The following is a 25636-nucleotide window of genomic DNA, read 5'->3' as shown; positions in this document are numbered from 1 at the left end:
AAGAAGTAAAAGGAAGGAAGGAACTTAAAACAATTAGGAAAAAAGGTGCTGGGAAAATGATTAGATCTAAAGGCTGACAAATCCTCAGGACCAGCTGTCCTGAATCCGACAGTCTTAAAAGACATGGCTGCTGAGATAATAGGATTATTGGTATTAATCTTACAGAATTTCTTAGACTCTAGAAGGTACCAGCAAATTGAAAAATAACAAATGTAATATCTTTATTCAAGGAGGGCGACTGAGAGCAGAAAATTACAGACCAGTTAGCCTAACATCTGTCAGAGGGATAAACGGTCGAGTCATTTTTAAGGAGGCTATAGCAGGATACTTAGAAAATCGTAAGGTAGAGTACTGCTTTGGAAAGGGAAATTATGGTGAACTAATTTAGAGTTTTATGGTGAAGTAACAAGCATGGTGGATAAAGGGGGACCTGCAGGTCTGGTGTACTTGGATTTCCAAAAGACATTTGATAAGGTGCTACATAAAAGGTTACATAAAGTCAGAGCACATGGTACAGGGGATACCACATGGATAAAGGATTGATTAATTAACAAGAAGCAAAGAGTGGGGATAAATGGTTCTTTTATAGCCTGGATCATTGCTGGGGCCTCAACTACTTACAACTATGTCAATGAGTTGGATGAAATGACTGAATGCATAACAGCTGAATTTTACATGATGCCAAGGAAGGTAGAAAATTAAGTTGGCAAGAGGTGGTAGGATCTGCAACAGGATACAGATACATCGTGAGTGGGCAAAGAATTTGGCAGATAGAGTATAATGCGGGAAAATGTAAACAAGTCCACTTTGATAGGGAGAATAAAGTCAGAATACTATTTCTTTTATTCGTTCAAAGGATGTGGGCTTCACTCGTTAGGCCAGCATTTATTTCCCATCCCTAAATACCGTTGAGGTGGTGGTGGTGGTCAGCTACTTCTTGAACCACTGCAGTCCATGTGGTGTAGGTACACGGACAGTGCTATTAGGGAGAACATTCCAGGATTCTGACACAGCGATACTGAAGGAATGGCGATATATTTCCAAGTCAGGAGGATGAGTGGCTTATGGGTGGTACGGTGGCACAGTGGTTAGCATTGCTGCCTCACAGCACAAGGGACCCAGGTTCAATTCCTGGCCTGGGTCACTGTGTATGTGGAGCTTGCACGTTCTCCCCTTGTCTGCATGGGTTTCCTCCGGGTGCTCTGGTTTCCTCCCAAAATCCGAAAAATGTGCTGGTCAAGTGGATTGGCCAAGCTAAATTCTCTGTGTTTACCAAAACAGGTGCCAGAGTGTGGCAACTCGGGATTTTCAGAATAACTTCATTGCAGTGTTAATGTAAGCCTACTGGTGACTAATAAATAAACTTTATTCAGAGGGGAACTTCCATTTAAGTGGAGAGAGACTACAAAGCTTTTATAAAGGGATCTGGGTGTTCTGGCGCATGAAACACAAGAGATTAGTATGCAGGTTCAGCACAGTAGGCAGCAGTGATAACTACTGTGCTACCATGCCGCCGCAAATCAAAGTAGAGAATGTGGGCATTTCTCCCACTACTCATGTGCTAAGTGAGCACTCTGCTATTTGAGCTAATTTCCTCAATTTGGCAACTTGAGGTCATGTTTTGAAATTAATGGTTTTAAGTCAGAGATAAGGAAGAATTCCTCTTTCAGAGTGTAATTAAATTTGGAATTTTATGCCCCGGATAGCAGCAGAGACTGATGATTCAATTTATTCAAGACAGAGCAACACAGAGTTTTGAGCCACAAGGGAATCAAGGCAGATGCGAAAGTGGAATTGAAGCCTTAATCAGATCCACCATGATCTTATTGAATGGCAGAACATGCTTGAGGGGCCAAATGGCCTTCTGTTCCTATTTGTTTTTATAAATCTTATTGTGCATGAATTTGTTGCTGAGTTTCAGTACATTACATCAGGGGCTGTAATTCAAAATGTTTAATTGGTTATTAAAGTACAATGAGATGTCAGAGGTTGTAGCTTAATTGCAAGTCCTTTTCTTTCCTCTTTCCTTACATATCATTGCATCACCTAAAAGTTACATCTGTACAAGTCCTTGCTTTTCCTTTAATAAGGCAGCATAGGTTTTTTTTGCATTCTTTTCTGAAATGACTTGGACCTAATTCAATTTCAGATCTTCTTATTACATATATTTCGTGGGAGGTTAAACTTTGCCTTTCATTTCCTGTATTTTAGGCAGCTTACAAAGGACTTCCTTAATCAGAAGTACATTGTAGTATTTCTGTACAAGATCCCAAGGCCTTCCCAAAACACTGAATTGCCAGTGATCATTCTGCTATGGCTTTGGCCTGGTCTTCAAGCGCCCTCTGTTGTGCGCCTGAGGAATTCTCAAAGAATTAGGAATTTTTACTATGCCATTACATCACGAAGAGTACCACAGTACTGATAACCCAGCACACACATTATTACACCAACAATATATGCAATGACTTGGCCAAATTCATTGGATGACTTTCAGCCATATACCCAAGTGCCTTCCGTGCAGTGAACTGGCTACTTGGTTACAATACTAGGACTAACGCCAGGGGGCTACAAAGACAGAAGACTTTGACAAAGACAACTGGGAGACCGTTGCCAACTGCCGGTTCATCTGGCTGTTCAGAGGGGCATTGGAAGGGGTGAGAAGAAACAGGAAGCTCAGCTCATTGAAAGAGCCCAGAGTAAAGAGAGTCCATGAATCCTGCACTTTCTCAGCTTTCATCTGCAGCAAACACGACTATGCCAAAGTTGCAGGCAACGTCTAACAGAGTTGACCACCAAGATACAAATCATTGTCTAAATGAGCCACATCATGAGTTCTTAATTGTGAATTATAATTCATGATTATCTTAAATTGGTTGTCAGAGTATGTTTTAGTGCGCTTGGGATTGTTCAACAAGTACTTTCCAATTACAGAATCACATTTACCAGGAAACATTTTGTTTTGGACTTTGCAAGCGTGGGTGAGTTGAGTATGGTCTATATTCTGCCGAATACAAACAGCCAAAGGAAAATGGCATTATAGCGAAATTACAGCACTAATGTGATGCCAGGTACACAGGCCATATGTACCAGCAATAGGCTGATGAAATCAAACAGTATGTCCCTTCAGTTACGTGTAATAGACAATCATTGGCAATCAGAGTCAGCTTGTCAACTAATCACCACCCTTTACTTCTGAAGTACAAATTGTGATCACCTAAAATTTGGCACGCTTGCATTTCTTCTGACGAGTACAATACGAAAAGCTTTGGCAGCATGTCTCTCTTCAGCAATGTCCAAGTTCCGTGTTACCAACCGCCTGTTTTAAATGTTACCCACTGCTGCTCTAAATCATTTCATCTTCCCAAGTTTTATTCTCAAAATCAGCTTTTCTCAAATCGTTTAACTTGGTTTCAATCTCTTATCATCTTAGAGCATACTATATTAAGTTCACTATTGTCCAGATGTTCCATTCTTGATTTTCTCTTATCTGCTCTTGTTCATTCCCCATCAAGTGTGTTCCAAGTATTCACTGCTTTGTGTGAAGAAGGTTTTCCTGCCATTAGCCTTAACTTGTCATTTACAAATTTGAATAGCTGTCTTCTGTGCTCACAAAATAATTTTAACACCCAGGTTACCTTTGTCCTCAGATCATAGCGCTGCTCCTTGTGACACCCTGTGTCAACCACGTGTGTAATATCATCAATAGTTATTGAGGTCTCCGCGATGTTTGTCGCCAGGACTATTTTCCTCATCCATGGGGCTGGTTGACAGAAGATCTCTTGCTGATCCGCCACAGGAATGTTGGAGTGAACTGAGAGAGGAGATGACTTGTACTTAAATAATTCCTTATCTCACCTCCTGTAAACATCTTATAATATTTCAGAAATAACTATGCCTTCTGGAGTGCAGTGACAGCTGTTGTGTGGCCAAAATCAGCTGAGAATTCGTACTTATTGTCCAGAAAAACTGTGGCCATCTGTCTCTTTTCTCTCTTTAAGAAAGACTAACAGATATGGTAGAAGTGTTTAAAATTAAGACAGGCTTGGCAAATTGTATCCAAACAAGCTATAGAATTTAAGCACAAGAGATTATATTTTAAGTGATTTTCGTTCTTCCCACCACTAATGATGTTGTGGTTCTGTCAGTTACATTTATCTGTAATTTTGACAGATATATCATTTATTTTTATTTGCTCTTGGGATGTGGACAGCACTGGCAAAGCCAGCATTTATTGTCTATCCCTAATTGCCTTTGAGAAGATGGTGGTGAGCCATCTTCTTGAACTGTTGCAGTCCATATGGTGTAAGAAAACACATGGTGTTACTGGGGAGGGTATTTCACATTTTTAACCCAGTGACAGCAAAGGAATGGTAGTACTCCCATCTGTCTGTTACCCTTGTCTTTAGAGAGGGCAGAGGTCCTGGGTTTGGAAGGTGCTGTCAAAGAAGCAATGGCAAGTTGGATACCATCTTTTGGATGGTGCACGCTGCTGCCACTGTACTCCAATGATGGAGGATGTGAATGTTTAAAATGGTGGATGACAAGTCAATCAACCAAACTGCTGCTTCTTGAATGTTGTTGAGCTTCTTGTGTTGTTGGAGCTGCACTCATCCAAGCAAGTGGAGAGTATGCCATCACAATCCTGACTTGTGTCTTGTAGACAGTGGCAGGCATTGGGAGTCAGGACGTGAGTTACTTGCTGTAAAGGCCTCAGCCATGTACCTCCTCCTCTGATTAACTGACAGCAAACCCACGGGAGGTCCACTTGTTTTCTATTCACAATGAGTTTATAGATACTCACCAGGTAAAATGATGTAGTTTTCTTTCCTAGTTGAAAGGCGTTCCTCAAGTCTCTGTTGAACTCCTCGGATTTCCTGCCATCCTGGCAAGAAACATAAAATCCCACCTGCCATGAAAGCATACAAATGGTTTGAGTCAGGTTCCTACCACTTCTCCTCCCAAATGCCACTCTCTCCCATTATCTCTTTCTCTCTATTAAAGGCTTCTCGGTTCTGAGAGCCTTTCCATGAATGAAGGACAATCAGTCACTAAGTGAATCACAGCCAGGCCCGTTGCTAACACCCACACACTGCATTCCATCAAGAAAGAGTCACTTGATCTAGAAGGAGAATTGGTTGATTTTTCTCCTCAATCCCCAAAAACTACAGGTGTTGAAGTCAATTGTATACTGTTTACCAAAATTAGCCAACAGAGCACAGGTCAGGCACTCAATCTGTAAAACTTCTCATTTGCAAAATTTAGGACAAAATCAGTTAGTGCTTTCACCTACTGAGGCAGAGAGCATTATACATCAAAGTGCTCTCAGTTCCAGTGACATTACTTATGGTGGTAGGGCTTGCCCCCACCTATGGTTGATAGTTCAAACTCTTTGAAACCCCATCCACTCTCAGACAAAATCTATGACAGCATTACTGAGAATTTTGCACACTGCAGGTGGACTTGTATGGAAATTTCACATGCCTATCAATACACTTTATTAAATCCCAGGGTTAGCACAGGCAAAGATACATAAAAGCATATGCTGACATTCAAGATTAAACTGGATAGGTAGATGATGGACCAGATGATAAGGGGATATAGGAACAGAGTGGGTAAATGTAACTAAGACCATTTATTTGCATGGAAGGTAAATGGACTGCATGGGCTGGATAATCTGTTACCATGGTGTAACATCTATGTACTTCACGCATTGTAAAAAGGTAAAGTCTCCATTGTCCCAAATGACTAGGTTGCTCTCCCCCTTTGAGGGGGAGAGCTGATTGATGGAGATTTAACCTGAGGATCACCACACCTCAGGCAAGGGGCAAGGTTGGGGAGTTGGGGCCTTCATGCATATCCTCAGCCAATAAAGGAATTGAACCCACTCTGCTGGCGTTGCTCTGCATCACGAACCAACTGATTGAGCAAACCAGACAAGGGAGAGAGGTGGAGAGGTTTAGGGAGGAAATTGCAGAACTAGGGACCTTGGTAGCTGAAGGTGCGGCTAGTAAAGGTGGAGTAATTAAGATCAAGGATGCTCAAGAGGCCAGAATTAGGAATGCAACAATCTTGGAAGGTTGTTAGTCTAGAGGAGATTAGACATTGAGAGGGCCAAGGACAAACGAGGGATTTGAAAACACTGATGAGAATTTTAAAATCAGTGAGTAGGGGTAATGGGTGAAATGGAAATTGGTGTCAGTAAGGACACGTACAGCAAGGTTTTGAATAACCTCAAGTTTACAGAGGTATGATGTGGGAGACCAGCCAGGAGTGCGTTGAAGTATTCAAGTCTAGAGCTAACAAATGAGACTTTCAGCACCTGATGAGACAGGGACAGAGATGTACAATGTTTATAGGTGGAAATAGGTAGTCTGAATTAAGAGCATGGTTGTGTAATTGGAAGCTTATCTTGGGATCAAATATAACAATAAGGCTGTGTGACAGTCTGGTTCAACCTCAGATAGTTGTGAAAAAAGGGAATTGAGTGAGTGGCTCGGGAATGGAATTTGTTCCAGGGACCAGAAACAATGTCTTCAGTCTTACCAATATTTAGTAGGAGAAAATGTCTGCGCATCAAAGAAGCAAACTGATAATTCAGTGACAGTAAAGGAGTCAAAAAAGGTGATGGTGATAGATAGAGAACTGGGAGGTGTCAGTGACCTGCTGAAAACAAAAGCATTTTCAGATTATGTCACTACTGGGAACTTTGCAGATGAGAATAAAGGGCCACCAAGCATACAATCCTGGAGGACACCATGCATCAGTGGGAAGAGAAGCCATTGCAGATGGTTTGTTGGTCATCATAAGAAGGTAAGAATGAAAATAAATGTGTTTAGTCCCACACAGCTGAATAATAATGGAGAGGCTTTAGAGGAGAATGGTGTGGTCAAGTGTGTCAAAGGTTGCAGACAGGTTAAGGAGGACAAAGAGGAATAGTTTATCTTTGTCAGAGTCACAAAGAATGTCATTTGTTACTTTGGTAAAATCTATTTCTATTCTGTGATGTTAGTCTGGCCAAGATCAATAACTCAGGATGTAAAAGAAATCACACTTCCTGGATCTCATATTGGAGGACTAAACCAGACAGTAAAGTCACCTACTAAATCAGAAAGAGAGTTATAGAGATTTACAGCATGGAAACAGGTCCTTTGGCCCAACTTGTCCATGCCGGCCAGTTTTTCCCAATAACTAGTCCCAATTGCTCACGTTTGGCCCACATCCCCCATACCAATCTTACCACTGTAACTGTCTAAATGCTTATCATAGAGTCAAAGAATCCCTACAGTGCAGGACGCAGCCTTTTGGCCCATCAAGTGTGCACTGACCACAATCCCGCCCAGCCTCATCTCCATAACCCCACATATTTATCCTGCTAGTCTCCCTGACACTAAGGGACAATTTGCCGTAGCCAATCAACCTAACCTGCACACCTCAGGACTGTGGGAGGAAACTGGAGCAGCCAGAGAAAACCCACACAGACACAGGAAGAATGTGCAAACTCCACACAGACAGTGACCCGATGTTGGAATTGAACCCAGGACCCTGGCGCTGTGAAGCAGCAGTGTTAACCACTGTGCCACCCATGCCACCCTGTGTCTAAATGCATTTTAAAAGACAAAATTGTACCCCCCTCTACTACCACCTCTGGCAGTTTGTTCCAGACACTCAGCACCCTCTGTAGGAAAAAATTACCCCTCTGGAACTTCTGTATCTCTCCCCTCTCACCTTAAACCTATGTCCTTTAGTATTAGACTCCCCTACTTTTGGCTAAAAATATATCTCTCCTATTCTCAGCAGCAAACTCCAGTAAGAACTCAACCAAGTTTCCCTTACCTGACTCACTGTGAGAGTCAATATGCAAAATGGTGTCGGTGACCAGGTCGAGATCTGGGACAGGGTCCTCGTCATCCTGTGAAGACATCATATAACAAACAGGCAATTAATACCACCAATAAGTTGAACAGTTTTATAAAATAAGATGCAATTTGCGACTAACATATTATAACTTCTTGTGAGCTTAAGGGCTGCTGGATTAGTGCTGCAAGTCATAGGTCACACATGCAGGTCCTGCACTCTTTCAAAGAGCCTATCATCAATTCGGAAAGTCTGATGGTTCAACGACTGAGCTGAGTAATACACTGCAGATCACGAATACCTCAAATTTGAAGTTCAGTCTGTCAAATCAGGAACTATGACTGAAGCAAGGGACTGGCTAAATCCAAATGCAACTTGGCCATATTGTGGTGCTGTTCGCAGCAAGCTGGGGGATATGCTACTTTGCGAATAAATTGTGAGAGGGAAAGTTATGAGTTGCATTTGACACAGAAAGGTTTCAATATGGAACCATAAAATCAGCACAGTGCAGAAACAGGCCTTTGGCCTTTCAAGTCTACAGTGACTTTCTGTAAAGAGTGTCCTACCCAGGCCCTCTCCCCACCCTAACCCTGTAACTCTACACATTTTACCATAGCTAATCCATCTAACCTACCCATCGTGGGCAATATTGATGGCCAATCCACTTAACCTGTACATCTTTGGAATACAGGAGAAAACTGGGCACCCAGAGGAAACCCATGCAGACACAGGAGAATGTGCAAACTTCACACACACAAACACCCAAGGCCAGAGTTGAACCCGTGTCCCTAGTGCTGTGAAGCAGCAGTGCTAATGTGCCATGTTGCACATATAAATATTTATAACTATATAAATAGTTGCTTGTGAGTGCAGAACCTGAGTATTTGAGCATTGTTGAATAAAAAGACATGTTGCTGAATCTTTTCCTTCTACATTCATCAGGACAGAATCGAGAATACCAAATTTCAAAAGGAGCAACAATTTATACTGCATGAGAAAAGGGTGCTGATTAGTTGGCATGGGGAAGTGGTAGGAATATCTAACATGGTGGTCAGGGGTCTGATGGTTGGAAAAGGATTCCTGATCCTCACCAAGGCCCTTCTCCACCTGATACTTTCAACGTGTAGCTGTCAAATGATTTTGATACAATAGATTGGCTTTCTAGGTCACTTCAGCAGGCAATCAGAATTCAGCCATACTGGGGTGGAACATATGGTGAGTTACCAGAAGGCAGGTTTCCTTCCCAAAAATAGTGAATTAATTGGCTCACATCCTCTGGATTCAGATGATTCTGAGATTCACCACTTTCCCACTTCACAGCAACTTCATTGCAACGTTAATGCAAGCATACTTGTAGCTAATAAATAAACTTTACCTTCCCACTTTCATGTTCCTGCCTTCAAATATCTAAGCAGAAATTTTCTACCAGTTAAAGCTAACAGACAAAAAATAGTAGGCTAATGACAAGGTTGTGATTTCCTAATATTACACCAGGAATGCTGACAGTTGGCTAACTGATTCAACTCTCAGAAAGCTCATGAACAAAATAAAATTACCTTTAAAAATGCTGATGAAAATACATAATCAAAATAATTATTAATTTGTAAAATCTTTGAGGACATTGGTGCAAACGCAAATTTTAAAACGAACATAGCCAAAACTGACAAATTTGAATCTGTCTCAAATCAGGCACTATCAGAGAAACAAGCTCATTAATGGGAATGAAGGGATGCTGTAACCACATAGCAGACTGTGAAACTATATATTGTTCCACAACAGGCACCTTGAACATTACTATAGCGAAAGAATCTGTCTTACCATCTGACTCAAATATTCCACAACACTTCACAAGGAATTACTAGAAGTAAATGCTGTTCTGTGTAGACAAACATGACAGCCATTTTGCTCAGAGCAAAATCTGCAAGCTACATTGACAAGTTAAGCTATTGTTCATGGTTCTGGCCTCTAACAGTCACCTGAGTGCTTTAACATCTCATTTAAAAGCCGACGCAGCCTTTCCTCCGCAATGCACTAGAGCAAGGTTGTGACCAAGTAACAGAGCCAAACTGACACTTCTTAAGTTATAACTTCAACATTAAAGATTCCCAGGGCCACCCCCAATGAGATACAACTGTGCTGCCACCCAGAACTTAGCAATGAAGGTCAGAAACAGGCCATTTGGCCCTTCAGGCCTGTAACACCTTCAAAAAGATCATAGCTGATCGACCTCAACACCATCCCCATATCCATAATTCTCTTAGTATTCAAAAATCTAATGACCTCTATCTTGAATATGCTCACTAATTGAGAATCCATAGCTCTCCGAAGTAGAAAATTCCAAGGAATCATAACACATTTAGGTGAAGGCACTCCTAATTTCAATTCTAAATGGCCAACCCCTTATTTTAAAACTGTTTCCATACCAAGGGGAAACATTTTACAGAAGTTATCCTGTCAAGCCTGTTAATTTTATGTGCTTCAATAATCATCTCATTCTTTAAAATTCCAGGAAATTTAGGCCGAGTGTACTCAATTTCTCCTCATGGCACAACCTCCCTCAGCCCAGCAGCTAGCCTATTAAATCCTTCGTTGCACTTTCTCCAGAGCAAATATGCCCTTCCTTAAGTAAGGAAGCCAAAAGTGCGTTCATTACTCCAGTTGCGGCCTCACCAATGCCCTGTACAATTGTAGTGAGACATTTTACTGTTACACTCCAATTCCTTTGTTACAAAAGTGAATGTATCATTTGCCCTTGATGTGCCTGCTTGTTAACTTTCTGCGATATGACTAAAGGATACTCAGCTCCCCCTGAATGCAAACATTTTCCAGTCCTTCACCATTCAATAAATATAACTTTTTTTGTTTTTCTTATCAAATGGATAATTTCACACTTCACCATTCTTACGCCATCTGCCATGTTCTTCCCCACTCAACCAACCTCAGTGTACCCTTTCGCACCCTTCTGCATCCTCTCCACTTATCTTCCCTACCTAACTTTGTAGCATCAACAAACTAGGACATGTTACGCTCAGTCCCCTCATCTACATAATAATAGGCCCAAGTATCATTCCTTGTCAGATTGCCAATTGGGGAAGATAGTGGTGTAGTCATAAAGAGGGAAGTTACATTAAAAGATAATACAGGAATTTGGAATATGGAGGTGTACTGGTATTGTCATTGGACCAGTGATCCAATAGGCCAGACTAATGCACTGAGAACACAGGTTCAAGTGTCACCACAGCAGTTCGATAATTTAAATTCAATTGATAAATCTGGAATATAAAGCCAGTCTCAGTAATGGGAAGCGTGAAACTGTCACTGACTGTTGTAAAAATCCATTGGGTCCACGAATGTCCTTTAGGGAAGGAAATCTGCCATCCTAACTTACCTGGTCTGACCTAATGTGACTCCAGACCCATAGTAATGTGGCTGACTCATAAATGCCCTCTGCATGATCTAGCAAGCTGCTGTTTCAAGGGCAATTAGGGATGGGCAATAAATGCTGGTCTTGCGAGCAACACACAATCTATCCATGGTCTGACGTGAATTTTTATGTTGCTGTGCGACTGTGTAGCCCACAGGAAACATCGTTGCCAGCCTTCGAATGTTCAGTTTATCCCTGCTCTCTTTTCTATCAATTAACCAATTCTCAATCAGTGCTAATTTATTAGCCTCATTCCATGAGTCTGAATTTTGGGCAATGGCATAGATCATAGAACCCTACAGTGCAGAAAGAGGCTCTTCGGTCCATCGAGTCTGCACCAAACACAATCCCACCCAGGCCCTACCCCTATATCCCTACATACTATAACCACTAATCCCTCTAACCTACGCAGCCCCGGACGCTAAGGGGCAATTTTAGCATGGCCGATCAACCTAACCTACACATCTTTGAACTGTGGGAGGAAACCGGAGTACCTGGAAGAAAGCCATGCAGACACGAGAAGAATGTGCAAACTCCACAGTCACCTGAGCCAGGAATCGAACCCAGGACCCTGGGGCTGTGAAGCAGCAGTGCTAACCACTGTGCTACCGTGCCACATCCTGAATGGCATTGAAACATAGAAATTTAGAAAAACGACAGCACAATACAGGCCCTTTGGCCCACAAAGTTGTGCCGAACATATCCCTACCTTAGAGATTACTAGGCTTACCTAATAGAAACATGGAAAAACTACAATTTTATCATCTTATATCTTATCAAATGTTTTTTAGAAATCCAAATACACTACATCCACTGGTTTGCACTTATCCATCAATCAGTTACAAGTTCAAAACATTGAATTTATTTGTCATCAATATGTTCTATTAAGCACTGCTTAATCATATTATCATTTTCAAAGTGCCCTGTTACCATATCTCTAGTAATACTCAAATGTTTTTGCCTACCACTGATGTTTAGGCTATAGTTCCCCATTTTAATTTTTCCTCCTTTCTTAGGGAGCAAGGTTTTATTTGGGTTTTATTTCCCAATGCTTGGGAACTGTTCTAAAATCTAAGGAATTCTGGTAGATCAAAACCAGCGCATCACTGTTAATGCACGCCCTGTGATGCAGGTCTTCAGCCCAGGCTTTTGTTGCTACTTAGTCCTATTAATTACTTCAATGCTGTTTCTTCACTTAAACTGATTTTTTTTCAAGCTCCTTGTTGTCACTAGACTTGGCTTCCCATTATTCCCACATTGATCTTTGTGCCTTGTGTTGTGGTGACAGATGCAAAGTATTTGTTTAATATCTCTACTATTGCCTTAATCCCCATTGTAATTTAATCTGTTTCCCTTTAACAGGTCCACATTTACCTTCACTAATCTCTTCCTATTTACATAATTTAGAGAAACATTTCCAATCTGTATTTATGTCTCATGCTAATGTGCTTTCACAAACTCTTTGATTATCAATTTCATGGTCCTCCTTTGCTGAATTTCAAATCTTTTCGATCCTCAAATTTACATGTTTTCACAAAATTTTAAGTACTTTTCTTTGATTTAACTTCCATTGTTAACCACAGTTGGATCACTTTTTCTGTGGTTTTTACTGTGCCTTAATGGGATTTATATTTGTTAAAATTTATGTTTTAATTGTTTAAGAACTTGCCAGCACTTTTTTTTATTTATATCTTGCAACATGGGCATCACTGACAAGGTCAATATTTGTTGTCTACCTCTACTTGTTCTTGAACTGTATGGCTTGCTAAGCCACTGCAGAGGCAGTTAAGAGTCAACCACATTGCTGTGGGTTTGGTGTCACATGATCAGACCAAGTAAAGGTGGCAGATTTCCTTCCCGAAAGGACATTAATGAATCAGGTGGTTTTTTACAACAATCGATGGTGTTTCATAGTAATCCTTCCTGAGACCTGCTTTACACTTTACATGTATCAACTGAATGTAAAATTCACTGGTTGCCTTGGTAGGATTTAAACTTGTGTTCCCTGAGCATGAGCCTGGCCTTTGCATTACCAGTCTAGTGGCATAATCACTAAGCCAACATCTTCCCATCTCCTCTATTATCTTTTTAATAAGGTTTCCCAATGCACCTGAGCCAACTCAGCCTTCATGAACATGTAGTTTGCTTTTTTATTTAAGACCTTAATTTTAGACTTAAAACTTTCAAACACAGTATTATATTCTATCGTACTGTAGCTACATTTCCCTTTACTACTAGATTAATTATGCATTTCTCGTTGCACAATAGCCTATTCCATAGTTTCTTCCTTGACATATTGATGGAAAAAAGCTATCTTCTATACATTCCATGAACTCATCTTTTATACTATTACAGCAAATTTGATACACCTAGTCTACATGCAGAAGTCCCCAAGACAACTGTATTATCTTTATCACATATACTTCTTATTCCCTGATCTTTAAACAAATATTCAAGGAATGTGCTGCTTAGGCCAGCAGTTATTGTCCAACCCTAATTACCCTTGAGAAAGTGGCGGTGCAGGTACGCCCACAGAACCATTAGGGACAGATTTCCAGGACTTAACCCAGCAACAGTAAAGGAATGGCAATGTTTCCAAGTCAAGACAGTGAGTGGCTTGGAGGGAAACTCCAAAGTGGGTGGTGTTCCCATGTATCTAATGCCCTTGGCTTTCTAGATGATAGCGATTGTTGGTTTAGATGATACTGTTGAAGAAGTCTTGGTGTGTTCTTGGAGTGCCTCTTGTGGATGACACACACTGCTGCTACTGTCCGTCTGAGGTAGAGGGAGTGAATCTTTGTACACAGGATAACAGATCATATTACGTTTAATATTTTTGGGGCATATTTTGTTATTCTGTGAAGCGGGTGCATGTGAGAACTTAATTAAGCTGGGGACTATTCATCTACAAGGTTTAGGACATAAAATTAATATAAGTTTTGAAAGGCATACTGTGGATATAAGGATGGCAAGTTAATTTTCTTTAAGCAAGTAAATTGTAGTAGAAATTTACATTATGAGACAAAGGAGGGCTGTTGTTTTCAGTTGTTAAATTTCAACGGGAAGTGAAAAGAGTTTTACAGCTTTCAACGATTTCATAAATAGGCATGGCAAGCTTATTAAATATTATTTAACTCCAAAGTGGGGCAATAAGGGGAACATGAAATATTTTTATATTCTGGGAAAGTTAATTTTCAAAGAGGGACTAAGAACATGGAGTCAGAGATGAAGGAGCCAAACAAATACTTAAGAAGAGATGTTGAGTGCTTAAGTGGGGTAGCAACATGAGAGCTCCTAAGGTACAGCTCCTAAGGTAAAAGATCTGAAGTAGCCATTGCAGCCATGTAGAAAACTGTCGTTTTTTCAGAAAGTACTTTTAGAAAGTAGTGCTTTGTTTTGAAGTTTCTTGATTTCATTGAATCATAGGATTCGTACAGTGCAGAAACAGGCCATTTGGCCCATCAAGTCTGCATCGACCACAATCCCACCTATTCCAGTAACCCCACATATTTACCCCGCTAATTCCGCTGACACTAGGGTCAATTTAGCATGGTCAATCCTCCTAACCCACACATCTTTGGATTGGGGTAGGAAACCAGAACATCCAGAAGAAACCCACGCAGACACAGGGAGAATGTGCAAATTCCACACAAAGTGACTTGAGGCTGGAATTGAAGCTGGGTCCCTGATGCTGAGAGGTAGCAATGCTAACCACTGTGCTACCATGGCGTTCTACAACAGGGTGACAGAGTGCAGACCTTTCCTACAGCAACATAGGTTTGGCTTGTAGTTATATTACTAATGTTTACAGTTAAATATTGAAAAGGGATTGTTGCCTAAAGGGTGTTTACTTGTGACTCTGACCAAGTAGAAAGACTTTTTGAGAATGTTTTGTAAGACTAACTTTCACTGTGCAACTATAATCTTATGTGTTTAGTTTTCTTTTGTTAATAAACATTTTAATTTACTATTTAAAATCCCAAAAGTGTATTGAAATTTGTGAATTCTAAATTCAGTAAATTTATCTTCTCTTGCTTAGCACACAAAAAAAAGTTGTAATAAATGGCTTAAGTTTCTCTTTGAGATGTTGTTTGCTCAGCAATTAACATCTGCTGGATCATACCAGGGCCAATCAATATTTTGTCCTTTATGGTGTCACACCTCTTGCATGTTGTTAGAGCTGTATTCATCCAGGCAAGTGACTTGAGTCTTATAAACTGTGAACAGGCTTTGAAGGGTCAGGAAGTGAGTTACTCAGCACAGGATTCCCACAACCTTCATCAGAGTTCCTATGAAGAGTCATCCAGACTTGAAACGTTGGCTCTATTCTCTCTCCACAGACACAGTCAGACCTGCTGAGATTTTCCAGCATTTAGCTGTTTTTGTGTAATTATATGGCTAGTCAGTTTAGTTTCTGGTCAATGCTAACCCCCCAGCATGTGGATAGTGAGAGATTCAACAATGGTAATGTCATTGAATGTCATGGGACAATGGTTAAATTCTCCCTTGTCGTAGATGGTCATCGCCTGGTACCTGTGTGGGATGAATGTTATTTGCCACTTGTCAGCCCAAGCCTGGATACTGTCCAGATCTTGCTGCATTTGGACATGGACCTGTTTCAATATCTAAGGAATTACATGGAGCTGAACATTGTACAATCATCAGTGAACATCCCCAACTTCTGATCTTATGATGGAAGGAAGGTCATCAATGAAGCAGCTAAAGATGATTCGACCAAGAACACTACCCGAGCAAACTCCTGCATTGATGTCCTGAAACCAAGATAATTGATCTCCAACTATGTAAAGATGCACTTTGACAGACCTCATTAATGAGCACAAAAGCTATTTATTGATAAGAATAGTACAGCAGCCTCATGGCTATGGCTAACTCCCAAATTGTCTCTGCCTGAGAGCCTGTCTCACCATGGGGTGTGATTCCACACTGAGTCCGACTGGTCACACAGGCCATGTGACCCTTAGTCTGATGTGTTGAGCTTAAAGGGATCACCACAAACCATTACAGCCATCTTCCAATATCTCTAGCCAACATTTATCCTTGAATCAACAACACCCAAAATCAGATTAAATGGAAAATCTTCTGACTTGTACTAATTGTCTTATATTTACTTACATAATGAATGACTACAGTTCAAAAATTGTAAATTGGCTGTCATTTACTTTCAGACATTCAGAAACAGAAGAAGAATTCCATCAAGACAAGTTACTTCCTTATTTAAAAAACTACTTACTTGATTGAGCTGCATGGTCTTCCTTTGCCCCAGCATTGGCAGGATGTCATCCAGGTAATAATCCTTCACTGGAAACATAAACCCTGGCACAGTCACCGTGGGACAATTCCCATAATATTCTGATATCCGCTCAGTGTCGCTGGTGGCGCTCATCAGGATGATCTTTAAATTTGGGTTGGCTTCCATCACATTCTTCAGCAAAATGAGCAAGAAATCTGTGTTGACGTCACGTTCATGGACTTCATCAACGATGACATGACTGATGCCTTCGAGCAAGGCATTCCCCTGCAGTTTCTTCAAGAGAATGCCAACTGTACAGAAAAGCAGGGCCCCTCCCCGAGGGGGCAACATGCTCTCCAGCCTCACCTGGTAGCCCACATTTTTCTTCAGGCTTGGCCCCATCTCGTAGCCCACTCTTTGCCCCACTGAGACAGCACTAATACGTCGGGGCTGTGTTATTAAAATGTTACAGTGAGCTCCACGGTTGTCAGTTATGAACTTCTCCAGTATGAATTGAGGTATCCTGGTGGTCTTTCCACATCCAGTCGCTCCGGCTATGACTATGACCTGATTTTCTTCAACGGCAGAGACTATTGCTTTCTTATGCAAGTCCACAGGCAATGGCTTAATATTCACAAGCCTGGATCGCTGCCAAAGCCAGAGCAATTTCTGACTAATGCGCTCTGCTTCTCCATGTGACATTGGGACATATATTTCTCCTGTGATGGCATCACTAATCAAACCACTGCTAGACAATGAATCCATAATCTCTGATCCAGGGCTGATAGACTTGAGTTCGCAGTCATTATGTTCAAGGGTTGCATCTACTGTGTACTGAGGGAGAGATGGGTGTGGTGAAGAAGATAAGTAGAATAAAAAACAAAAGGGTTAACAGCAATTCTCTGGTCAAGAAGAAAACATTGAAGACATTCGACAAAAAAACATTCAAATAGAATAAATGCCCAACTTTTGACCCTTTTCTTTGCCACAATTTTGTTCAAAGTAATTGGAGGAAGATCCAGGGCCTGAGTTTACCATTGTGTCGTGTCCATTTTCAGGCACAAAAATTTGGTAAAGTCGGGTGTAAGGCCATTAACATGATCCGCGCAAATTGCCACTTACCGAAACCGGGAATGAAGGCTATACGATTCGCGCCCAAAACAGGCGCAATGGCAATTTAAATGCATTTGCATGCATTTAAATTGAATTAATGAACTGCCCGCCCAACTTTATCAGCGTTTCCCCCTTTACCACCACGTTTGGCAATCCAGAACCACGTCACAATGGACCTGCTAAATAAAAGTCTGAATCCGGCACTCCAGCTGCTGATGAGGCACGTTCAGTGTTTCCAATGGCTCTCTGACTCAGATCAATGGTGGGGGAGGAGGAGAGAAGTGGGTCAGATCATTCTCTGGTTGGGGTGGGGAGGGGACTGAGGCCAGATCATTGTCTGGTGAGGCGGGGTGGGTAAATAAGGGGGACAGTGACGTGTGTGTGCACCATCGCTCCCGCTTGTCGCTCTTGGGCCGCTTTCTCTGCTTTCTGCAGCCCGGGAATGATCTGACACAGGTGCGCTTTTTCAATTTTTTTTCTAACTGCACATGCACAGTTCAGAGCTCCGATCATTTCGGCTGTGCTCAGCCCCTCCCACAGTGCGAAAGGGGCTGGAGTTTTTTTTTTCAGGCTAAGTACATATGGGGGCGCCTGAAAGAAAATGTCTAAGTCGGATCTGCATTACACCCAGGTTCAGCACTTACAATAAAATAGTAAAATCGGGCCCCCAGTGTTTGAGAGGCACAATCAGACTCCACTTAAACGCAAGCTCTTTCTTTCCCAATTCCTCTCTGGTATTTTAATTAGACATTGTTCACGTATGGAACCAGCCAATGATTAGTAGAAATACACAGCTCAATAGGTCATTGAGTCCATCATGCCTGTTTTGTCACTTAAAAAGACCAACACAATTAGTCCATTTCATCTACTTTACCCACAACCTTCTGTACCAGAGGTTTTCATGTATTGTCTAGAGGTGTGCAACACCCATAGAGCCATATTTATTGGCCATCTCCAGTTGTCCCAGAGATAGTTGTGGTGGTGGGACATTTTTTTGAGTAGCAATTCCTCATGCCAGAGAGCAGCGTTCCAGAACTGTCCAGATGACAATGGGGAGAAGGTGGCATAGTGATAATGTCACTGGACTAGCAATCAAGGGAATAAGGGAAGGGATGGCAAGTGAACTCATTGAGTAAGGAAAAGGTTTGTTAAATGGCACTGACTTTTGGAATTTGCTTGTTAAGTTAGCTTCTGTTAGAAAATTAAATTTAAAGGATAGGTTTTCCACTGACACTACAATGCAGGCCATAGAGAGTGTTTCACTGTGTGCCAGATTTTGGATGAGACATTAAACTGAGGCCCCATCTGCCCTCTCAGATAAGCATAAAAGATCCTGTGGCCCTATTTTGAAGAGGAGCAGGGATCACTTATCATATTGTTATCATGGGAGTTGATATGCATAGTTGGCCCTGTAGCTGTTGGCTATAAGAATCAGGAGGGAAGGGAATATCCACCAGGATTTGAGCTCCAGGATTTAGCAAATTCTGTTAGAACAGAATGAGAATGGAATCAAGTTTTGCTGTTGCACATCCTGTATCCGCACACCAACCATCATCTCCAAAAGCAGGAAGCCAGAAGTCACTAGACTTGCAATCAATAGATGATGTTTGACTATGTTACTAGAGAACTCCCAGTGCAATTTGATGCCAGTAACAGCTAATACCTTCACAGAATTGTTAATAAAATTAGCGTCTTACTGGAAAAATGGCGATTTGATTCAGTATGGCTGTGCTATCTTTCTGAAAGAACTATTTAATTAGGCCCACTGCACTGTTCTATCCTGGTGGTCCTGCAAACTTTTCACACTCAGGTATATAACGCTGAAAGCTACCACTGAATCTGCTTCCACCGGCCCTTTTCAGTCTGTGCATTCCAAATCATCACAACATGCTATCCAAAAATGTTTCTTCTCACCTGCCCCCTAGCTCTTTTACCAATTATCATAAATCCATGACCTCTGAATACCAATCCTCCTGCTGGCTGAGTTTCTCCTTATCTGGCCTTTCAAAATAACTCAACTTTTGAATCTTCACTGCTCTAAGGGGGTCAATCCCAGCTTCTCTAGTCTCTCCACAATTTTTTAAAAGTTCACTGAAATTTGAAAAGAATGACACAAATTACAGAACAGATAAGGTCATAACGTGAAATAAGCAAGACATTCTGAATTAGCAATTCTCTTAGACAGGCACATCAGACTTCAATTTAAGGGATAGTGGGCTATGATTTACCTGGTCCAGATATTGCTGGATTCGTTGCTGGAGACGCTCAGGGATTTCTAGCCTGGTTGGCCTCCGTTCCTTTTCACTCAACTCTTTTATTGCAGCCAGGTTGTACATAGCATGGGTTAGAGGATGATTTTTCTGGTTGAGCAAGCCTAGATCCTGAAAAACACAGAAAAATAAACTGAAGTCAAATCATGTTGAGATCAAAAAGGAGGTGGTAGCGGGGTCTTGAGAAACATTAAGGTAGACAAGTTCCCAGGGCCTGATAGGATATACCCCAGAATACTGAGAGGGGCCAGGGAGGAAATTGCTGGGGCTTTGAAACAAATCTTTGTTTCCTCACTGACAGGAGAGATCACAGTAAGAAGTCTCACAGCACCAGGTTAAAGTCCAACAGGTTTATTTGAGTTGGTGTCTTTATATGCCCTGTTTGTGAACAGAACTCCCACTCACCTGACGAAGGAGCAGCACTCCGAAAGCTAGTGTCTTTTGCTACGAAATAAACCTATTGGATTTTAACCCGGCGTTGTGAGACTTCTTACTGCGTTTACCCCAGTCCAATGCCGGCATCTCCACATACAGGGGCGATCCCAGAAGATTGGAGAATAACCAATGTTGTTCCTTTGTTTAAGAAGAGTAGCAAGAATAATCCATGAAGGGAAGGTTGTATTTGATGAATTTACTGGATTTTTAGGAAGATGACACTAGTGCGGTTGACAGAGGGGAACCGGTGGATGTGGTGTTTTTAGATTTCCAGAAGGCATTTGATAAGGTGCCTCACAAAAGGTTGCTGCAAAAGATTAGGGTACACAGAGTTGGGGGTAAAATGTTATTGTGGATTGAGGATTGGCTATCTAACAGGAAGCAGAGAGTTGGAATAAATGGGTGCTTTTCTGGTTGGCAGTTGGTGACTAGTGGCGTGCCGCAGGGATTGCTGCTGGGGCCTCAACAGTTTACCATATATATATGGACGATCTGGAGGAGGGGACTGAGTGTGGGGTAATAAAGTTTGCAGATGACACGACGATGAGTGGGAAAGTGAATTGCGTGGAGGACGCTGAAAGTCTGCAGAGAGATTTGGATAGGCTGTGAGTGGGCGAGGATCTGGCAGATGGAGTACAATGTTGGCAGATGTGAGGTTATCCACTTTGGAAGAAATAATAGTAAAATGGAATATTATTTAAATGGTGAAAAATTGCAACATGCTACTGTGCAGAAGGACCTGGGGGTCCTTGTGCATGAATTGCAAAAACTCAGTCTGCAGGTGATCAAGAAGGCGAATGGAATGTTGGCCTTTATTGCGAGGGGGATAAAATATAAAAGCAGGGAGGTCTTGCTGCAACTGTACAAGGCACGAAGATGAGTGGAAAAGCAAATTGCGTGCAAAGTGTGGTAAGTCTGCACAGGGATCTGGATAGGCTGAGTGAGTGGGCGAGGATCTGGCAGATGGAGTATAATTTTAGCAAGTGTGAGGTTATCCACTTTGGCAGAAATAATAGGAGGAATTATTTAAAAGGCGAAAAACTGCAGCGTGCTATGGTGCAGAGGGACCTGGGGGTCCTTGTGCATGAATTGCAAAAACCCAGTCTGCAGGTGATCAAGAAGGCAAAAACATTCAAGAAGGAATGTTGGCCTTTATAGCGAGGGGGATAGAATATAAAAGTAGGGAGGTCTTGCTGCAACCATACAGGGTACTGGTGAGGCCGCAGCTGGAGTACTGTGTGCAGTTTTGGTCGCTGCACTTGTGCAAGGATATATTGGCCTTGGAGGGAGTGCAGAGGAGGTTCACTAGGCTGATACCGGAGATGAGGGGGTTGGACTATAAAGAGAGACTAAATAGACTGGGTCTGTACTCGTTGAGTTTAGAAGGATGAAGGGGGATCTTATAGAGATGTACAAGATAACGAAGGGGGTGGATAGGATAGAGGTAGAGAGATTCTTCCTGCTTAGAAAGGATAGCAGGACTAGAGTGCACAGCCTCAAGATAAGAGGGGGGGGGGCAGTTTAGATCAGAGTTGAGGAGGAACTTCTCTCAGAACGTAGTGAATTGCTGGAATTCTCTGCCCATTGAAGTGGGGGAGGCTACCTTGTTAAATATGTTTAAGTCACAGGTAGATAGATTTCTGATCAATAAGGGATTTAAGGGTTATGGGGAGCAAGCAGGTAAGTGAAATTGATCCACTTCAGATCAGCCACGATCTTACTGAATGCCAGGGCAGGCTCGAGGGGCTAGATGGCCTACTCCTGCTCCTATTTCTTATGTTCTTAAACCAGGTAATTACAGGGCGACGAGTCTTACGTCAGTTGTAGGGAAATTATTGGAGAGGAATCTTCTAGACTGGATTTACTCCCACTTGGAAATAAGTGGACATATTAGCGAGAGGCAACATGGTTTTGTAAAGGGGAGGTCATGTCTCACTAACTTGATCGAATTTTTTGAGGAAGTGACAAAGATGATTGATGAGGGTAGGGCAGTGGATGTTGTCTACCTGGATCTCAGTAAGGCCTTTGACAAGCTCCCGCATGGCAGACTGGTGCAGAAGGTGAAGTCACATGGGATCAGAAGTGAGCTGGCAAGGTGGAATCAGAGCTGGCAAGGTCGATACAGAGCTGGCTTGGTCATTGAAGACAGAGGGTAGTGGTAGAAGGGTGCGTTTCTGAATGGAGGGCTGAGACAAGTGGCGTTCCTCAGGGATCAGTGCTGGGACCTTTGGAGGAAAATGTGATTTGGAGGAAAATGTAACTGGATTGAATAGTAAGTCTGTGGATGACACAAAGGTTGGTGGATTTGCAGATAGCAATGAAGACCATCAGGGATACAGCAGGATACAGATTGGTTGGATACTTGGGCAGAGAGATGGCAGATGGAGTTTAATCTGGACAAATGTTAGGTAATGCATTTCGGAAGGTCTAATGCAGAGAGGAAATATACAGTAAATGGCAGAACCTTTAAGAGTATTGATAGGCAGAAGCATCTGGGTGTACAGGTACACAAGTCACTGAAAGTGGCAACGCACGTAGAGAAAATAGTCAAGAACGCATACAGCATGCTTGCCTTCATCAGCTGGGGTACTGAGTTTAAAAATTGGCAAAATATGTTGCAGCTTTATGGAGCCTTAGTTAGGACTCAACTAGAATATTGTGTTCAATTCTGGTTGCCACACTACCAGAAGGATGTGGATTTACCAGGAAAAGATTTAACAGGATGTTGCCTGGTATGGAGTGCATTAGCTATGAGGAGACGTTGGAGAAACTTGGTTTGTTCTCATTGGAACGCCGGAAGTTGAGGGGCAACCTGATAGAAGTCTACAAGATTACGAAGGGCATGGACAGAGTGGATAGTCAGAAGCTTTTTCCCAGGATGGAAGAGTCAATTATTAGGGGGCATAGGTTTAAGGTGCGAGGGGCAAGTTTTAAAGGAGATGTATGAGGCAAGTTTTTTTACACAGAGGGTGATGGGTGCTGGAACACGCTGCCGGGGGAAGTAGTAGAAGCAGATATGACAGTGACTTTTAAGGGACGCCTGGGCAAATCCACAAATAGGATGGGAATAGAGGGATATGGTCCCCAGAAGGGTAAGGGGCTTTAATTCAGACAGGCAGCATGATCGGTGTAGGCTCGGGGGGCTGAAGGGCCTGTTCTTGTGCTGTAATTTTCTCTGTTCTTTGGTAGGTTTTCCACTGTACTGTACTTAAGGATTGCACTGTACTTAGGGACTGTTTCACTTTGTGCCACCTTTCAGATGAGACATCCAAATTTCTCTACCTTTCTGAAATATTTTGTCCAGCAAGCACAAAGTAGTGGAAAGGGTATGTCAAACAAATGGATCACAAGTCCACAATTATTGTGGATTGTGTGGTGCAGTGATTCACAAAGACAATTTTCCATCATTGGGATCACATCAAATCCAATTTAAATTGAAGGAATAAGAATGAGAAGGTTCTATTATAATTCCTGTTGGGTATGCATGAACAGTATGAAAGATAGCTCTTCTAGAATGACAACCTCACAATGGCTGCAGTGAGGAATGGGAAAATGTTTCTCTGGTATAGGAGGTTGAGGCACATAGCTAGAACTGTGTAGAGGGAGCTTGACTGCATCTAACCTGTGCTGTAACAGTCCTGGAAGTGTTCGATTGAACCGTTTGGAGGGAGATTTATTCTGTATCTAACCTGTGCTGTATCTATCCTGGGGGTGTTTGATGAGACAATATAGAGAAACCTTTACTCTAACAAGAGAAGGAACTATGTCTGATATCTCTTACCTTCCCTGCACCAGCACTGAGGGCAATTCTTTCCTCCCAGTGTGATCTCCACCAGCAAGGCCACATTTACTAACTCTCCTCAGTTACCGTGAGGAAATGGGCCACCTTAAAACTCTGCAGTCCATGTGGTGTTGGTGCTTGCACAACTGCAGCAGCCTTAGGCAATGCTCTAGCCGATAGCTGCCAAATTAGCAAACCAGGGACTGAAACAACACTGTATAGCTCATGCCACATCACAATGCTGCACTTGCACATTGAGGCATAGGGAACACTTAAAATTTTCTTGAAAATTCTTGGTTGAATAAGAAAAACGAACACTTCCTGATGACTCAGATAGCAAATTGAGATTCCATTACCAAGCTGAAGAGCAATAAGAGGTTATCTACTATGTAAACACTCAGCTGGTACTCCACATGGGAAAAGAAATACATTTAAATAATAACAACCACAGCCCCAAGCTTGACACTGAGCACAAATGTGGCTTGCAGCAAGTTGCAATCACCTTTAGCTTCTTACAGGCTAGAGCTGCTGCTCTTCTTTCAGCCTCAGTTTTCCGCCGACCACTAGCAACAAAGGTCATTGGGGTTGGCCACTGCACCTCAAGACGACAGGTCTTCACTGAACCATCTTCGGTGGTGTATTTCAAATAGTCCTGATGGAGTAGCACATACATGTTAAAAAAGTATCACTTCCATTTACATGAGTTGAAACAAAGGAATTGCTGGACCCAAGAAGTTGATCTGTTACCATTCTGACAGTCATGTGATATTGGAGTCACACCACAGAGTTTTACAGCACAGAAAAAGGCCTTTCAGCCCATTCACCATGTGAAATATCCTATACTATTCTGAAGCTGAAGTCCTTTTAAGATTACAAGCTAAATGATGACAAAATTAGGGTATGCAATGGCATAGTGGTATTGTCACTGGACTAGTTAGTAATCCAGAGACCTCAAAGTAACGCTCTGGAGACCAGGGTTTGAATCCCACTATGGCAGATGGTAAAATTTGAATTCAATAAAAATCTGGAATTTTAATGATGACCATGAATGGGTTGTTGTAAAAACCCATTTGTTTCGCTAAAGTCGTTTAGGGAAGGAATTAGGCAACAAATGCAAAATAGACAACAAATGCTGGCCTGGTCATTGACACCCATGAATGAATAAAAAAACTTTGGACAAGTCTGAACATTAACATTCAGGCTGAATATTAGAATGATTACTTTGTTATTGGAAAGATCAAAGAAGAAGGTGCAGAGAATACGGCTCTGGCATTTTCTGTTCTTGGAGAATATATCTGTATTTTGCAAATGACTGCTTTTGTCTTTTGCTTTTCTTTAATAAGTGTGGCAAAATTAAAGTTTATTTACTAGTCACAAGTAAGGCTTGCATTAACACTGCAATGAAGTTACTGTGAAATTCCCCTAGTTGCCACACTTCGGCACCTGTTCAGGTCAATGCACTTAACCACCACGTCTTTCAGGCTGTGGGAGGAAACCAGAGCACCCGG

The 25636-nt window shown here is 41.9% G+C and overlaps 1 protein-coding gene across 2 annotated transcripts in view; it reads right to left on the bottom strand.

The window, feature by feature from the left end:
• dhx30 (DEAH (Asp-Glu-Ala-His) box helicase 30) overlaps nucleotides 1-25636 on the bottom strand; it is a 79356-nt gene that overhangs the window by 40874 nt on the left and 12846 nt on the right. For both annotated transcript variants that reach the window (XR_013887732.1, XM_080194465.1), the window contains exons 6-11: nucleotides 24631-24780; nucleotides 19871-20023; nucleotides 16530-17363; nucleotides 7834-7909; nucleotides 4802-4906; nucleotides 3636-3811 (exon numbers count right to left, since the gene is read on the bottom strand). Coding sequence is in view for 1 of the 2 variants with exons in the window: in XM_080194465.1 (XP_080050591.1) it covers nucleotides 3636-3811; nucleotides 4802-4906; nucleotides 7834-7909; nucleotides 16530-17363; nucleotides 19871-20023; nucleotides 24631-24780 (1494 nt within the window). In the remaining variant the exon portion in view is untranslated. The remainder of the gene's footprint in view (nucleotides 1-3635; nucleotides 3812-4801; nucleotides 4907-7833; nucleotides 7910-16529; nucleotides 17364-19870; nucleotides 20024-24630; nucleotides 24781-25636) is intronic.

This window comes from Carcharhinus amblyrhynchos, chromosome 8 (genome assembly GCF_965287045.1).
Source record: "Carcharhinus amblyrhynchos chromosome 8, sCarAmb.v2.hapA, whole genome shotgun sequence".
Classification (NCBI taxonomy): Eukaryota; Metazoa; Chordata; class Chondrichthyes; order Carcharhiniformes; family Carcharhinidae; genus Carcharhinus; species Carcharhinus amblyrhynchos.
This window is presented reverse-complemented; position numbering and strand designations above follow the sequence as displayed.